This window comes from Schistocerca americana, chromosome 1, assembly GCF_021461395.2.
Source record: "Schistocerca americana isolate TAMUIC-IGC-003095 chromosome 1, iqSchAmer2.1, whole genome shotgun sequence".
Classification (NCBI taxonomy): Eukaryota; Metazoa; Arthropoda; class Insecta; order Orthoptera; family Acrididae; genus Schistocerca; species Schistocerca americana.
This window is the reverse complement of record NC_060119.1, coordinates 175385790-175403468: the sequence shown is the minus strand read 5'-3', so window position 1 is coordinate 175403468 and position 17679 is coordinate 175385790. Positions and strand designations below refer to the sequence as shown.

The 17679-nt window shown below is 38.9% G+C and overlaps 1 protein-coding gene across 3 annotated transcripts in view; it reads left to right on the top strand.

Annotated features, from left to right (window-relative positions):
- The window catches only part of LOC124623901, a 122272-nt gene extending 114616 nt beyond the window's left edge, over nt 1–7656 (top strand). For 2 of the 3 annotated variants that reach the window (XM_047149074.1, XM_047149071.1), the window contains 2 exons: nt 5051–5206; nt 6619–7656. In XM_047149074.1, the coding sequence (XP_047005030.1) occupies nt 5051–5206; nt 6619–6734 (272 nt within the window). In that variant the 3' untranslated portion in view covers nt 6735–7656. The remainder of the gene's footprint in view (nt 1–5050; nt 5207–6618) is intronic. The other variant, XM_047149073.1, reaches the window with a different exon arrangement.
- Nucleotides 7657–17679: the final 10023 nt, after the last annotated feature.

Below are 17679 nucleotides of genomic sequence, written 5' to 3'. Positions count from 1 at the left end.
GCAGCTGATTATAGGGGTTGGCAGAGGCCTGAGAAAATATGAATTTGCAGTAATAGTGTGGTAATTGTATAGTCTTGTTTTTGAATATCATTAACTATCTTATTTTTATTTAAATTGTATGTTTGTTAATAATTAAAAATTTTTGATACAAAGATTGATGCATTAGCTTTTAATAAAAGTAATACCGCTCCGCCTCCAATTACTACTCACATGAAAGCCCGCATCTCGTGGTCGTGCGGTAGCGTTCTCGCTTCCCACGCCCGGGTTCCCGGGTTCGATTCCCGGCGGGGTCAGGGATTTTCTCTGCGTCGTGATGGCTGGGTGTTGTGTGCTGTCCTTAGGTTAGTTAGGTTTAAGTAGTTCTACGTTCTAGGGGACTTATGACCACAGCAGTTGAGTCCCATAGTGCTCAGAGCCATTTTTTTTACTCACATGAAAATAAATGAAAATTCGATACACACATCCAAAATGCTTATTGTTCAATTAAAAATACTATTAAGTCGGTAGAAAGGGAAAAATATCTTATTTTCTTTTTAGTGTCTGGATTCTTCGTCAGATTTTAAATTATTGTAAATATTCACATTCATAAACAAATATCAAATACAAACTGAAAATGTTTATCATTAAAAATTGAAAACCAGAGACTTTACAATTTCTGGGTAAATATGCTAAACATATGAGTTAATGACTTCTAATAATTTTGTAGTTAACAGCATTTGTAATTTGAAAAGGTGATTATTTATTTCATTTTTTAATTTTTATTTTTTGAAAATTGCGTCCTACTGCCTAGAAATTTTATGTTTGGGCACTGATCTTGAAATTATACAAGTAATGCAACTTATGTGCAGGTGCTAAAGCATCTGTCAGAGGTTTTTGTTGATGCAGATGTACAATGAAGTGCATTATCCAGTAATGAAGGGTTGGCTGTGTTCAGGCAGAGAAACATATAACATAAAATTTGGTAAATATTCATACATAGAAAAGAGTATGTGTCAATTATGTTTATGTCAAGGATAATGAAGATGCAGTAGATGATGTGGATACAGCAAGTGTCTCAATAGAGTCTAATAATCATATCAATGGTACTGAAAGTAGTCTTGCTGAATTATATGTAGATAATTTCTTGGTAATGAAGAACTTAGGATTGTGGGTAATGACTCGATGACTATCTGATTGGGAGAGATAAAAGTTATTATGAGGCTACTTCTTGAGTGGCTCATACTAAATCGTAGCAGCTGTTAGTTATTGATAGCTAGGAAACAGAGAAGTTTTCTTTAGCAAAGAAACTTTTGTGTGTGTGTGTGTGGGAGGGGGGGGGGGGAAGGGGGGCTTGCAGTAGTAAGTATGGAACATCCTTACTTATGAGAAGCTGCTCATGTAGGGTTTATGAGGATAGCGACAGAAAACCATATAAAACCCTCTGCGTAGCGGAATAGGATTTCCTACCTGTTTCAGAACTGAAGAAAATGGATGCAGTGACATTGCAGACTACAGTGGAAGTAAAAGGAGATACAGATCAAACAGTACAGCATGACATTCACCTGAAAATATTAAATTAGGTTTCATTTTGTATTTGCATTGGAAATCTCTTATATTTAAACACATTTGAGAGCATATGTGTTTATCGTGTTCTAAAGTGTATGAGGAGTCAGGATCTTTCCAGCAGACATGTAAAGTAGTTCCAGTTCGAATTAGCTGATAGTGATAAAAGTTTGCGTTTTATTGTTTACAGTTAGAACATGTAATATCTTGATGATGAAAATTGTGACTTATTGAGTGGAAGACTGAGACATACAGAGCCCTCACTGAATACTACATGATAATCTGTGTGATTGTTTCTTGAATATTTGAACATTTGAAATGTGCAAAGTTATGATCATTGTTTCCTCATACTGATGTAAATGAGAAGACCGTTAGAAAATATAGGAAGTGAATAAATGCGGAGATAGGACTCAGATATGTGACTGAGATAAGACTCCACACATTGCAGAGATATGTAAAACAGTCCTTAAAAAAGAAATTTCATCTGTGAGCTCAAGTGTTTCTTGTATTATATTAATTGGATTTTGATTTACGCTAATCTGTTGTAGTTATATTGTAGCTGATATGCTGAGATCAGTTGAAATATTTATGTACTTCACTGGGTTGTTTGTTGTCGACGAACTTCGTGAGGAAGTGGATTTGCTTAGGACATTAGTCTTCAAGCTGATAACGAAATTTCAGATTTTCTGTTCTTTTTAAAATGAAGCAACCGTAATCTGTTTTCTCTCTGATCTATTTATTTTGCTATTCTGTGGTGTTCCTGGAGCTATGAGACAGACAGTGAAGAGGGAGATAATTTGAGTATTCGTTTGATATGGTGGTTTTTGTTGTTGTTGCAATTATACAGGCTGGTCAGAAACCGTCTAAAAGGCTTGTAGGGGTGTCGGAGGATAGGTTGTTCTCAGAAATACTTGTTAAGAAGAAAACTCGATAAGTTGTACTATTTTCGATTTATTTACCATAGAAGTTAGTCAGGCAGGCTTCTGTGCGCACAAATGCAAGCGGCTCATCAGATAGGGTCGTTGTTGTAGCATAGATGACAGCGCACGAAACCGCTCAGCCTTTGGCTCGGGTTAGACCTTTACTGCTGTTCAATGTCCTTTTTCTGTATCGCTCCCTTTCTCTGTTTTCTCATTTCCGTGTCCAAAAACTTCTAGTGGAAGCGTTCTCCGTCCTCATCGGTTACAGCATCACAGTGGTCAGGAAAGAAGACCAAGTGGAAATTTATTAAATGTAACTTTAAGGACATGTTGAACTCCAACCTGCTGGAGCAGTGCAGAAGATTTGTCACAAGATCCATAAGGTTTTCTGTCGTCTTATTTTCTAGTATGTTGTTTGACACTTGAACAAATGCGTCCTAAACTACCCTTCCCTCACTTGTAAGTATGGTGTTGAAATTCTCATCTTTGTACAGTTTGAGTGTCTGAGGACAAATGAAAATCCTCTCTTTTATTTCCGCCTCTGTCAGACATGGAAATTTCTCGCTCAAATAAAGACGTGCATCCCCATGGCATCAACGAAGTTTTTCATTAGGTCCAATTTTATATGAAGAGCAGGGAGAATTATGTTCTTGCATTAGACAAATGCATTGTGAGATAATGATTCAAATGACTGAAGCTTAGGCCACTCCTTCCTTATGTAATGAAGAGCTTTGGCGTGGCTATCCGAGAAGCAAAGGAAGCAACAGAACCTGGTGTAGCCGTATTGTAGCCCAAGTAAGGCACTTATGACATCCAGATCCCCGGAAATCTGCCATTTAAACATGCCATACCTCAATCGTAATAACAATTATTTCATGTTATCATATGTTTCCTTTATGTAAGGTGCATACCCAATCGGAATCGATAGTAACACCTTAACATTAAGCAGTAACACACGCGTGAGACTTACTTTGGAGGAGTCGATGAACAACACCCACTGCTCACTTTTATAGTCAATGCCTGAGCTACCATTAGCCCCTGTTCATCAGTACAAAATACCAAGTTCTTTTCACTTTCGAAAAGTGGAAGGAACTGCCTATAGAGGTTACGGAACGCAGTACCATTTACCATCTTATCACGACAATTCCAGTGAAGTAGTCCTAACGGCAGCAATTCAGCTTTATCTTTCGTCATTTCCATATCTCTCAATAGGTTAGTAATTTCACACTGTGGTATTTTGTGAATCCCTGTACAATAAACGTTACACACAAAATCAGAATATTTTGATGAACTGAGTTCTGTAGGTGATGATACATCACTAATTTCACTACTGTCCTCATCCCTATCACAATCAGGTGGAACAGAAACAGGCAGTTCTTCTCCATGAGAAACTGCTCACATGGCCGACAGTACGTTAGGATATGTCAAGGACGACATTTTATTCTTGGAAATAACATGTGTCAATGGAGTTGTATAACGAAAGTTAGAATGGTTCTCGCCGTATCATGGGTATAGCAAAGATCGTAGATCTTTAGCGATTCAGCCACGAATGAAGTATCAAAAAATGGCTCTGAGCACTATGGGACTTAACATCTGAGGTCATCAGTCCCTTAGAACTTAGAACTACTTGAACCTAACTAACCTAAGGACATCACACACATCCATGCCCGAGGCAAGATTCGAACCTACTACCGTAGCGGTCGCGCGGTTCCAGACTGCAGCGCCTAGAACCGCTCGGCCACCCCGGCCGGCAATGAAGTATCGAAACATAACAAATGCAACATACATGAGGAACCCGTGGCTTGTCCTGATCACTGATTACACAGCCAAAGTACAGTCTGTACCCCTTCCTAATGTATGGTGTCATTGGACTCCTTTGTGGTGTCAGTGTAGCCTCTGCGCATCTGTATCAAATATTGACAGCACTATTGACGCATTTGCGATGCATATTGAATCGTAGGAATTACAGTGACCACACGCACTACCAACACCTCAGTAACACTTTCTTCCATCACATGAACAGAACACATCCTGCAACAGACTGAAACTACGCGTAAATGAAATATGATCCGCTCCCTTTCCTCTTCCCAATCCTCTTCTACCTATGAGCCCGGGCTAAAGATAGCGGCAAAATACACACACTTATTGTTGCCTCAGACTACATCACTTGTCTACCGTCTGCGGGGTTTTGAAGTCTGTATGCGAAGGAACTGACAATGAATGCTAATATATTGTAATTATAATTAAATGTATCCCCCTTTAACTTGGAAACGAGAGCTAAATTTTCTGTGTCACTTTCGTTATCAGCGTGTGAACATAGTTCACTATTGGCTACTGTAATTGTTACATTAACGAAGGTTTGGTAATTATTGCAACAGTGTTTGCAGTTTATCTTTTGAAGAGCAGAGAATCTTCAGTATGAGATGTAGACCCGGTGCCTATCTCCCTAGTGTGTTGGCTGTAATCATACTTTAGCATGATGCTAGGAAACAAATGTGCTTTTTGCTTATCTCATTTCTATTCAGTGGTTTCTTAAATGCCCTAGAATTTTGATAATTTCTTAGACTGTCGTTACTCTGTCGCTACAGTGCCGAAAAGGGGCTGTTACTGTACCAACGAGATCTGCACCTGTGAATGGGGCTTTGCAATCAAGACCCCCTTCTACATCTGCTTGACACCTGAAGGTGAATGCGACAGGGTCGATACCACTGATAAACAGCCGTCCCAGCAGTTGGCTCCTAACAGTAAGTGATTTTGTGTGTATATCTGCCATATAACCCTGATTATCATACCTGAGGAAATGTACACAAGTGATGGAATATACCAAAGACATGTTGCCCAAATAATTTACTAATAAACATCAATCTAAAATGTCGCCTGTTTTCTGGTTCATTGTATTAAGTTAAGCTCCTTTGCTAATATAAGACATATTGAGGAAAAATTAGCCGTGGCGAACACCATGAAGTACGTTATTTTGATAACGAAATTTTTTAACGATCCCTAGGATTTTTGTTATGAATGGATTGTTCTCACTCAGTTGTAACCTACACATTGTAACTGACACACCAATGAAGAGCCAAAGTTATGTTACCCTGCAATCTACGCAAAATATTTTCAGAAAGGCAATACGAAAAAGTAGCTTATGACAAAATAACTAATTAGAATCTCTTCATCCATCGCTTTTGTCTTAGACATGTAATAAGACACAAAGCTAATATGTTCAAATGTGTGTGAAATCTTATGGAACTTAACTGCTAAGGTCATCAGTTCCAAAGCTTACACACTACTTAACCTAAATTATCCTAAGGACAAACACACACACCCATGCCCGACGGAGGACTCGAACCTCCGCTGGGGCCAGCCGCACAGTCCAAGACTGCAGCGCCTGAGACCGCTCGGCTAATCCCGCGCGGCTGCTAATATGTTTTGTACCAATCATTCAACAACGGTGCATTACATGGTAGAACTGCAAAGTCAACAATGAAATATAAATGAAGCAAAAATTAAAGAAATGTGAAATGAGTCTGAGAGACTCGGCTTAAGTATTAATGCATGAATGTTTTTAAAAAACAATTATGGTGTTAAAAGACAATTTAAAATCATAGTACTACCTCTTTATATAAAACGTAATGTCCTCACAGACGCATCATTACCCAGATAAACCGATAATGGTATACACTCGAAATTTGGAGAGAGTGTTGATGTTATATTGAAGGTATTGTTTAAGAATGATTTTTCGAAATCCCACCTCTAAGACAGTGCAATAGGAAAAGGTTTTTTTTTGAGAGTACGGAATGCAATTTTGCAGCTAGAACTATGAAACTTAATATTTGTTTCTACACCAGCAATAAAAAAAATACTTGCTTTTCATTTTCGAAAATTTAACCCCTAAGGGGGTGAAATAGTTGGAGAAAGCTTTTTTTGGGTAATCGTTATTAAAGTGTTAATATAGCATTTTCAAAAACCTACCTCCCCGGTAATTTTTATTTGACTACTCGGTTATAAAGAAAAAAAAATCAGCTTACTGCGAAAGCTTCCTAAATAGAAAGGAGGGATTGGAAAGTTTGTAGACTTTCGATGAGAGAAAAAATCACTGCAGAAATACTAAACGCCTCCCAGACCGGCAGTTAACGTATGCTTGCTGTGCGTGTTCCAGGTTGCAGCTGCTCCAGCTCACAGTGTGTCTGCAGATGGTCCAAAGTCAAGAAAGGTAACCGGATGTGTTATCACGGTAATGGTGTGATGTGCCTTGAGGTTGTGTTGAAGGGTTAGATCCTGCCTCAGGCTGATGAACAGCATGAGTTTTTGTTGAGCAGGACATGTTAATAGAGTTAACCTGTACGAAGCAAAATAATCGGATTTGTTGTGAAAAATAATCTTGCATATTGCTACAGATGTGTGATGATATAACACATCAGCCAATACTGTGAATTACCGTCGCTGAGTGTGGTCGATATCTACAGGCAAAAAGGAGATAAAAACCATTTTCTCAAATGCGTTGTCATCCAACGAGTCATACAGTTTTAATCAATATTAGAAATAAACTGCATTTATACTAAAATCGAAAGGGACAAGTTACTGTTTGCTAACACTCTCAGTTTTGTGGATTATTGACTATAAATATTTAATGCTTATTGTAATTTTATAAATATTTCGATACTGAAATAAAACTTTCATTACATCAAAAAACCTGTTGATGAAACGTGTTACATTTCATCAAAGACAGTTAAAACAAAAAATTTCGGTAAAATAAATTTTTGTCTGTCAATACCAAAGTGCACACAGAATGGGTAAAACCTTCGTATGTGCTGAAATGTTTGAGATGGTCTCTTGAATCACTCATTGTAATGAAAATCACAAAAAAGTTATAAAATCCACATTAATAGTTTGCTGTACTATTATATTATTATTACCTTTAAGATTTTGATTTGTAATATGTTGCTCGCATTTCAAATCTCTTGTAATGTAATGAACTAAAAATTTTCACACAAAAAATTAAATATTTATACACCAATAAAAACTTAGCAAATTGAACAAGGTTAAATATCAGGAAAGACATAACATTTGAACTTTACTCACATAAAACAAATGAAGCTGTCGCCGAATTATTTTATAAAATGAACAAATCTCTCATAAGGTAAAGCAATAACTGTACTGATAGAGCACTAGTTCCTAAATTAGAGCCTATGACCATTTTAGAATCTGAATGTTTAAATTAATCGAACAGTAAGAACAATTAATGGAAGGGTATTAGAGAAGATGACATTCATTTTCGAGCACTTCTGTCCTTCAGAGGAAGGGACATGTTAGTGGAAGAACTTCTCGGCCACCCAGGAGCAGTTCCTTTGGCGCTGGACAGAGCAATACGTAAAATAATTACAGATTCACACAAGGATTGAACAATGTAAAAAGGAAGCTTATAGAAAATTACTATATATGTGAGAATATGAAGATACAACGCTGAATATTCTTTATTTTTTTAGCAACTCTTCATATTTGACACAAATATATTCAGATACAGCATGAATCTGACGGCTGCAGTGTTTTGTACGTAATTACTGACAGACACATCGACAATTTTATGATTACGCTGGTTCTTCTATGAGAAAACATCAAGGAGTGTTGTTATAATACGATTTTTCCAGTTTAAGAGAGCGTTCTGTGAATCACCCACTATTTATCATAGACAAGAGAAGAAATTGCACATTCTATTCTGCTATCATGATGCTTTATGTGTGTCTCAATCATTCCAGGTAGAGTTATATACAGACTTAAATGCTTCATACTCAGCGCAGAAAACAGCAGATATTCTTTATGCATTAGAGACTTCCTCATATATGTAACCCCCCGTTCATATCTGTGTCGAATAAAGGTATTAACACTGTGTACAGACTTAAATACTGATAAGATAACGAAATAAAATTAGCAATAAAGTATTGTTTAACTATGTCCTTTAACACGTGGTCAGTATTTGAAGAAAGAAGATGACAGAAACTAAAGCAGAAACTACGATGATATGAGAAGCTGAAAATTTTAACAATACATAAAAATTTTATTAAGAATACAATTTTTTTATAAAGAATATATAAAATTTTTAGAATACATAATACCTTACTGTCTCTAGTTACATGACGTAGATTATTCTGATCCATTTTCTATCTGTACCTAGAGATACACTGCCACTACATCGCCTGTGCTTAGTGGTGTACTTGCCATTTTATTTCCTACACTGAAAGTTGGCTGGAAATCAGCGCATTCAGAACATCAAATGGAAAATTAAAAACACATCAATTTCTTAAGGGGCACGAATTGGGTATTTCCATTATCACTGCCGATTCTTTGGGTTGTACAACACTCTTAAAATGTTCAGACTGCAAATCAAACTACACTTTCAGCTAGTTTCTACACACTACACAGTACAAAATCTATATTAAGTATAGTTGTAGTTTTAGAATATTAATGCATTTACCCACAAATTGTATGTTACTCGCCAGAGACTTTAACTGTAGCATTAAAAATACACTGGATGACTTTCTGAGAAATAGAATAAAAAAATAACACTAAATGTGATTTTTAAAAAGCGAATATTCGGTAATATTCCACCAGATTATTTTATTTCTTTGTTTAACAACATATTTAAACAACTCCATTACAGAATGGAGGGTCACGAGATTCAATGTATTTTGCCTCACTACATGACTGTCGAGATTTTCACATAACCAAATAAAAACGGTTTTTGTTAACGATCTTACTTATTCTCGAAAATTTAAAAACATGAATTATAGAAAAACCCAAATTGTTACCAGGCTAGAACGTTAACAATTAATTTTTATAAGCAATTCATATAATTGTAATCTGCGATATTTGAAATATTTACGTGCGTTAAATATTGATATAGAAACCAAAAACACCGAAGCTAAAATTTCAATTTTTCTGAGTCAATTACGGGTGAAGAATATCAGAAATAAAAACTTCATATTCAGCAGTTTATCACCTTCTCTAATCAAAAATACTGCGGTGAATTTAAAAATTGTCTATTTTCTCTAATGCAAGGACTGTTTTATATCTTCTACACAAACAACGGACTGACGGCGTACTTTTACGGCCCCTCACACGCCAATTTCGTGGAGATCCACAACATCCATGTACACCTATCAGAGAGTCCGCAAATTTGCTCATAGAAGAGGCAAGGCATACATCGTAACCCGGCGTCCATCTTTGTATGATCACTCTTATATGATAAGATTTGTATGTAAATGTACACAATGCGCCGAAAAAAGGAAATATACATATTTTTATTTATTATCGAAATGAGACATACAACGTGTCTCTCCTGAGAGTCGCCAAATACATTTTCTCTAGTGTTTCGGTAGGTATTATGAGTTGCGCTTTCACAATGTGTGTCTGGAGTCATCACAAACCATGACTGCTCACCACGTCTTTTATCGGCATATGATAACAAGGACTGTAAAACACGAAGAATAGCCAGAACTCCAGCAGCGACTGAGCAGTCAGTGTGGGAAAGGGTGATCGTGTCGTTGCTGGATTATTGGTTATACTTCGTGTTTGACTCTCCCTGTTAAGACATGCCGATAAAACGAATATAGCAAACGACTAATTTGGTACCGTTCTATCAAATGATAACTTAAAATTCCACTTTAAAAATGATTTTGTATACAACGATAAACAAAATCGATCCTATCCGTCAATGCTGGTCGTCACAGGAAAGATACGATGTGCAGCGTTTTTTCGGATGATCCCAGCTACATTTTGCAAAGACCGAAATTGGAAAAATCTGCCAAAACACGAACGAATAAACGCCTGACGACCCTTATGAGGGACACCCTAGATATGCGTAAGTGTAAATTGATTTACAGGGTGATTCAAAACGTTGCGAACAAATTGAAGTAACTGATAATGGAGTCTAAATATAACTTTGGATTAGGAACTGTTGGTCTTGGAGGTAATCCTGAGACAATGAATGTTTTGGAATATCAGGAACAACAAGAAAAACAGACGCGTACGAGCCATAAGATGAGCAAGTGTTAGAGAGGATGTACCATTTAACATGCGTCAGCAGATGTGGATGCAACAAGACATTGTAACTGCAAACTTTTTCGGTACAAGTACAGATACATGACGTACTCAGGGACAAGTAGCACAGGAGATAGAACGGAAGGGAGGTCCAGTTCCATAGGAATTTTCTTCTCCTCATCGGAAGCATCTTTATATTTTTGTTAGGGCATATTATAAGCCTCGTGAACGTGAAACCAGTTCTTGACGAAGGAACACACATCTTGCAAGAACAACTGCTGCGTCTGATGAGGTCTGGGGAATGACTGATATAATTGGTGGAATCGGTCAGGCCGCCCAGTGTGGCCCAGCAGTTCTAGGCGCTTCAGTCTGGAACCGCGCGACCTCTACGGTCGCAGGTTCGAATCCTGCCTCGGGCATGGATGTGTGTGACGTCCGTAGGTTAGTTAGGTTTAAGCAGTTCTAAGTTCTAGGCGACTGATGACCTCAGATGATAAGTCCCATAGTGCTCAGAGCCGTTTGAATTTGAATCGGTCAGCATATTTTACGAAGACGTTTGCTTGTATTTAATGTTGTCGTACCCATTTTGAACATCTTCTCTAACTGTTAAGTAAACAGTACACTATCTTCACTGAGCCTAACAAGCGTGTGAGTACATCGTCTTTATTGTTCCTGACACTACGAAAGTTTCACTGGCTCAAGATTATTTACTGGGCCATTAGTTCTTTTTACAAAGTTGCTGTATTTCGATTCCTCTATCAGCTCCTTCAATCTCTGTTCAATTAATGGGATTATCCTGTATATGTAAGTAGTTAATCACAAAAACGCTAAACATCAACACTTATTTACAGAACATAATTTCTAAGAGATGTCGTCTGTCATTCTCCACATGCAGTCTGAATCATGAAGTCACAAAGCATTGTGTATAGCACAAGGCAGCCACCTCAGGGTCATCCATCTGTAAGTAAAATGACAGAGAGGAGTTTCGCAACACTGAATGAAATGTGTACCAGAAGTCCACCGAGACTGGTCGACATGTATTACTAGCCACTCTGCACAGTGATCTGGCGTGTTGAGAGATGGTGCTGACGTTCCCACCCTTAACTTGACTATACCTAAATGCTGCCAAGCAGCCCGAATACTCTGATCGCTGGCATGTGAGGAAAGCACTTGCGTTCTTTCAGCACTGCTCTGGTCTGCTTTGTTCTGCACAGCTTTGCTACCCGTACAACTACCACCATGCACATGCGCTAGCAACGGAAGTTACCCATGCACTGCACTGTTCTGATCGCCACACTAACTCTCCAATCAATGCTCCTTCACTGTAAATGCAGCCCAGCCTGACATAAGGGTCGACGCAGTCGCGGTTTCCTATACTGTGTATACATACTACTGCATATAAATAACTTGCTAAAACCTGCTTAAGAAGAAATCTCAGAAAGACGAATGGGGCCTCACGCAAGACACTCAAGGTCACGAAATCGATACATCATCCAATGTAGAATGGAATAGTCGCCACAATCATCAATATTGGCTGATTCGCTCAAAACAACGACATAAGATGGTTCTGTATTAGTTGGTACTTGAGTGAATTCGATCATTCTTATTATGACTTGATTCCACTTAATACATCCTTCAGGAAATCCGGCGTTACTTTGACATGATATAAAAAAGTATGTCATATATCGGTGAATTATCCAAAGCAGAAGCTCCTATTTTTTACGAGTGCTATCCACAAAGTACATTACGTTTTGGAATTAAAAATAAATAAAGTATTGGAAAAAATAACTATATACAGATAAAAGCCACACTTAAATATTAGTTTTCTACATAGTTGCCATTTAAATTAAGGCACTTATTGCAGCGATGGACGAGCTTGGAAATTCCTTCGTCGTAAAATTCGGCCGCCTGCGCTTTCAGCCACGTGGTTACCTCTTTTGGGACAGAAAAGGTGTGATTTTTGTGGATTTCCTGGAAAGAGGCACTACAATAAACTCTTAAAGGTATTGCCAAACTCTGCACAACCTCAGAAGAGCAATACAAATCAAGCGCAGGGGGAAGTTGGGCTCAAAGATCTTGCTGATTCACGTCAACGCCCGGGCCCACACGGCAAATGCCACTCGTGAAGTTCTCGAATCTTTTAAGTGGGAGTTGTTTCCTCATCCGCTGTACAGTCCCGACCTGGCACCGAGCGACTTGCACTTATTCCCAGCAATGAAGAAGTGGTTGGCTATGCAGCGTTTTGATGACGACGCACAGCTTCAAGAAGAGGTAACCACGTGGTCGAAGGCGCAGGCGGCCGAATTTTACGACGAAGGAATTTCCAAGCTCGTCCATCGCTACGATAAGTGCCTTAATTTAAATGGCAACTAAGTAGAAAAGTAGTATTTAAGTGTGGCTTTCATCTGTATATAATAAAAAAAATTTCCAATATTTTATTTATTTTTAATTCCAAAACGTAAAGTACTTTGTGGATAGCCCTCGTAGTTAATGACTGTTGTATATTTCGGCATTCCTTTGTCTAGGTATTGCTTCGTACTGGAAAATGGATAATTTAACAGCTGTAAAAATTCGTATTGCCTATCATAAGGCTAGTACTTAAAAATTGGCTTTAGTGAAATACACATTATACTGAATAATAGACTGTTTTTATTGACTTGAAAGTGCTTCACAGTTTGCCGCAGCTGGTACCGTTATTACCACTAATTTCATCAAAACAAATCATTGAGTGCACATCATAACTAGTGTGAACTGTAGCTCAGTCATTGCTGGTGAATACTACTCCTCACTGGATTACTTTGAACAGTGTTTTCATTTAGACTACTGGTATAATGCGATCCATTAACATATTCTATGACAGACATTTTCTTTCTGACACATGAAGATTAGACAGTATGATGCATAAAGACAACAGATAGTGTAATATTTGCATGGAGTTTAATAACAGGGTTGAAAAGTTAGGGATTTAACACAACATGAAACTTTGTAAAACATATTTTGATTATGACTGCCATCATCAGAAGAAAATTTTGTGCAATGTTAATAAAGTACATAAAACACAAATTATGTGTTATTGAAAAATTAAAATTTTTTCGGGAATACATAAATATATTACATTCTTGACAAAAACCGTCATTTACATAATCCAATAAAACTTCTATTACGGCATACTGTCTGGTCCTACAATGCTAATTCACAAATTAATTCGAAAAACAAGTTAACCCCGGAAAGTCTATTAATATTTTGCAGATGTATGAGTTTTTCTATAGTATTTAAGCAACGTCGATCAAAATTTTCTTCAAAACATAAATGATAAGTAATTTCTACTGAATTAAGCAATGTTATATACAGAATGATGCATACAACTGCAATAAATATAACACTGGTTTTGAAGCTTCCTTAACCGAGGCTATGAACTCAAAGCATGTGCTCAGCTATACAGACAAACAGTCCACAGTCAGCCACATATCTAGCAAATTGCAATTTTTTTAAGTGGAAGCAGATTAGGTCAATTGCATTACAATGTGTACTGTGGCTCCATTCTGTTGAAACCATGTTCCCACAGGAATCCTCCGTCTTCGTAATTATGTATTCGTGAAATCATTGATGCTTCTGCCCCCCCCCCCCTCCCCTAGCCTTAGCCACCGTATATAGACGCCCTTGTTTCAATATTCTTCAGACAAGTAACCGTAAAATTGAGTAGACTTCTTGTTTTTCTACGACTGGGAGTGCGCAACCAACCACATCTGCTGTCTCCACACTAACGACAATTGCAATGGCGTGTGCTCCGAAGCAAGCAACCATAAAATTCACTGTTGAGCCCAAAGATGCTTCGCTGCACAATGTCTTAAATCCACAGAGCTTGTACGTCTTCTCATATTTAACGAGATGCAGAAGCGGTAAATGATATCCCTGGAACGCTTTCTTGTTTGTCGTTAGATTCCTCACGCGAATGAAATCCTTGTCAAGAAAGCCAACACAAAGCCATGTTTAACAACATCCAGATTGTCCAGGAAAGACAAAAAATTGTAATAAGGCTCAGTTAACTTTAACAATGCAGCAAGTCTATAACCAATATGTTTTACAACTAACTTAAGTCCAAACAGTATAAGGACGCAAGTGATAATATTATCTGTAGAACTTGCATAATGTAAACTTTTTTTTTAAATATTAATATTCAGTTCATTCACAACGTTAACTGAGTAATAGATCTACCAATGCAAAATGTTGATTAAAAGCACTCCAAAATGTATATAAGAATTGTTAGCAATCCACAGAAAATTATGAGCTTCAGTTGTAAACTGAGAATTCTTTAATCTCTTGCATAAACTAATATGAAGATTATTAAATGTATTGCCCCACATGGGGCAATTTGAATCGAGAAATTCTCTTCACTGACATGAAACGACGTGGAAATGAATAATGAGATGGCCCCATGTTGGGAGCTAGTAATTAAGTGACATCAATGACAAAGTGAAATTAAAAATCAAAATGTTGTGAAATTAAGAGATTGATAAACAAATGAATTGATTGTTTAGATGAATAAAACATGAAATGACTAAATTTACTTCAGTACCTTTCACATGAAAAATACCAATCACAGGGCCGATTGGACGGGGCATGGACATGACCCAGTTATTAAGGGGGAGGATGGGGAAATGAATCATCTAATCATTCTTCACATACGTTTGTCTTTGGTGATGACGGCGGCAGGCACTGTGTCAAGACGGCGTGTCGCCTCGAGGCTGTGCGGCTCTAGTCGACAGCTTCCAGCTGACACGTCGCCGTGTGATGCCGTAGGCTGAGCACCGTTATCGAGGCGTCGGAAGGCGGATGTTGACGCTGGATGGAAGAGCCCCCTCCCCTCCCCCAAACCCCCTCCCCCCCGTTTCTTACCACCGCGCTCTCTAACCGACTCCTCTCTTCGCTCCTTATTTATCTCTAAGCTCAACGAATCACTGAAATTTTCTCCCCTCGACATTGTCATTGGTGGACTAGATTTGCAGTGCCGACCAATGTATGATCACCGTCTCATGACTACGCCTCCCAGTGGAGGTTGAAAATTCTCTGTCTTGCGTGGGCTGGTGTGTGACTCAGGAATTCGCGTCTTCCTCATGATTTCAATGTCAAGGTTGTTCCCAGTGTTGCTCGCACAATGTCTAGATGTTTTTCTGCCGTCCTAAGTTGTTGTGACAACAGCCACACAACACTTCTTTGTCACGGTTATCTCTGCGTGAGGCCTTGTTAATTTCATGTTTGTGCTTCGTCTCAGAATCTGATTCTAATTATAAGGAACGTCCTTACTGTCCAGAAAGTATCTTTTTTTATGCAAGCTGATTTCTTCCGCAGTTCTTTAGTTTCATACGTCACCCTGTACGAGTTCTTGTACGCTGTTGTATGTTACCCGGGGACCTAGATACGACGTAGAGGCTCCATCCCCGCCGCAGCCGCAGTGGTCCGCAACCCCACGACGACTACGGCAGTCCACTTCACCCCTCTGCTGCCCCACACCGATCCCAGGGTTATTGTGTGCTTCGGCCCCTGGTGGAACCCCCCTCCCCCCCCCCCCCCCCCCCCAGGGAACGTCTCACACCAGACGAGTGTAACCCCTATGTTTAATTAAAAGGAAGGTCAGCGTTGGCCGTAATATTGATGTTTTATTGATAGCAGAATCGATTTTCGATCACATAGTGATCATCTTCAGTGCTGTACAAATTAATTTCAGACACTGGTATCAAGTTATCAATAACCAAAACCGAGAAGCGTTCACAATAGCTCCATGGAGTCGCCAATCAACCCCTATGTTTGTGTGGTAGAGTAATGGTGGTGTACGCGTACTTGGAGAACTTGTTTCCGCAGCAATCGCGGACACAGTGTAGCTGAGGCGGAATAAGAGGAACCAGCCCACATTCACCGAGGCAGATGGAAAACCGCCTAAAAACCATCCACAGACTGGCCGGCTCACCGGACCTCGACACAAGTCCGCCGGGCGGATTCGTGCCGGGGACCAGGCGCTCCTTCCCGCTCCAGAAAGCCGTGCATTAGACCTCTCGGCTTTCGTGTACGGTTCTTCCCACAGACTATGAGATGATCTAACTGTCGAGACGTCCTTTCTCTCTAAAGCAATTAAAAGTGGCTGCAGTCAGCGAGAATAATTGATACGCGCGTGAATTTTTGACGCTCCGTCCAAGTGACTGCAAGCGTCCATCAGTTTTTGGCACGCTTCTCATTATGCCGCCAGGTTCTTCGCAAGGTATCCATTCATAAGCGAAGCGAGTGCATCTGTCCACCTACCGTGTTTGTGGTTTCAGAATGGCTCCAGTATCCAAGCCTCGAGCGCTCGCCACATGGGGCCTGCCTCTCTCCTCGTCCTGGGCCGCCTTTGTTGTGAGTTTGCAAAAGTGACCCCCGCCAGTGGCATCATACTTTTTATGAATGATGAAGAAAATTTTACTGTGTACTTGACTACATCCTACGAAAAAGAAGCAGTCGGGTGCTGTCTGAAATAGACATACCATAATCATATTCACACGAAAGGGAGTAAAAATTTTCCAATGGTCCGTTATAAAACCTAATCATAGGTGTAATGTAAATAACAATAATTGTATAAACTACGTGAAGTTTGCTTATCAGACGAAATGTATCAAAACTGAAAAATAATCATGTAATATTTCGATACTTTCCTTGAAACTGTTCTCGCATTCGGGAGGACGACGGTTCAATCCCGCGTCCGGCCATCCTGATTTAGGTTTTCCGTGATTTCCCTAAATCGCTCCAGGCAAATGCCGGGATGGTTCCATTCAAAAGGCACGGCAGACTTCCTTCCCCGTCCTTCCCTAATCCGATGAGACCGATGACCTCGCTGTCTGGTCTCCTTCCCCAAAACAACCCAACCCAACCCTTGAAACTGTTAATACAATGTATCATTTGAACAATATCAGTATCTACATCATATATTTATCACATATTCGAAGAACATGTCCACGCGGAATAAATAAAGAAAAGTAAAAAGGTAAAAAAAAATTACACAAAAAGTTTTACAGATTACTTCTTGAAAGGAGCATCACTCGAATCAGTGTGAATGCACTAATCACTCTGAGCTCTCTTTTAGTGAACCACAATTATTTTCGATGTTTTGCCCTCAGGTGTCACGTACATATCACTAACGAAACTCGTGGAGGCC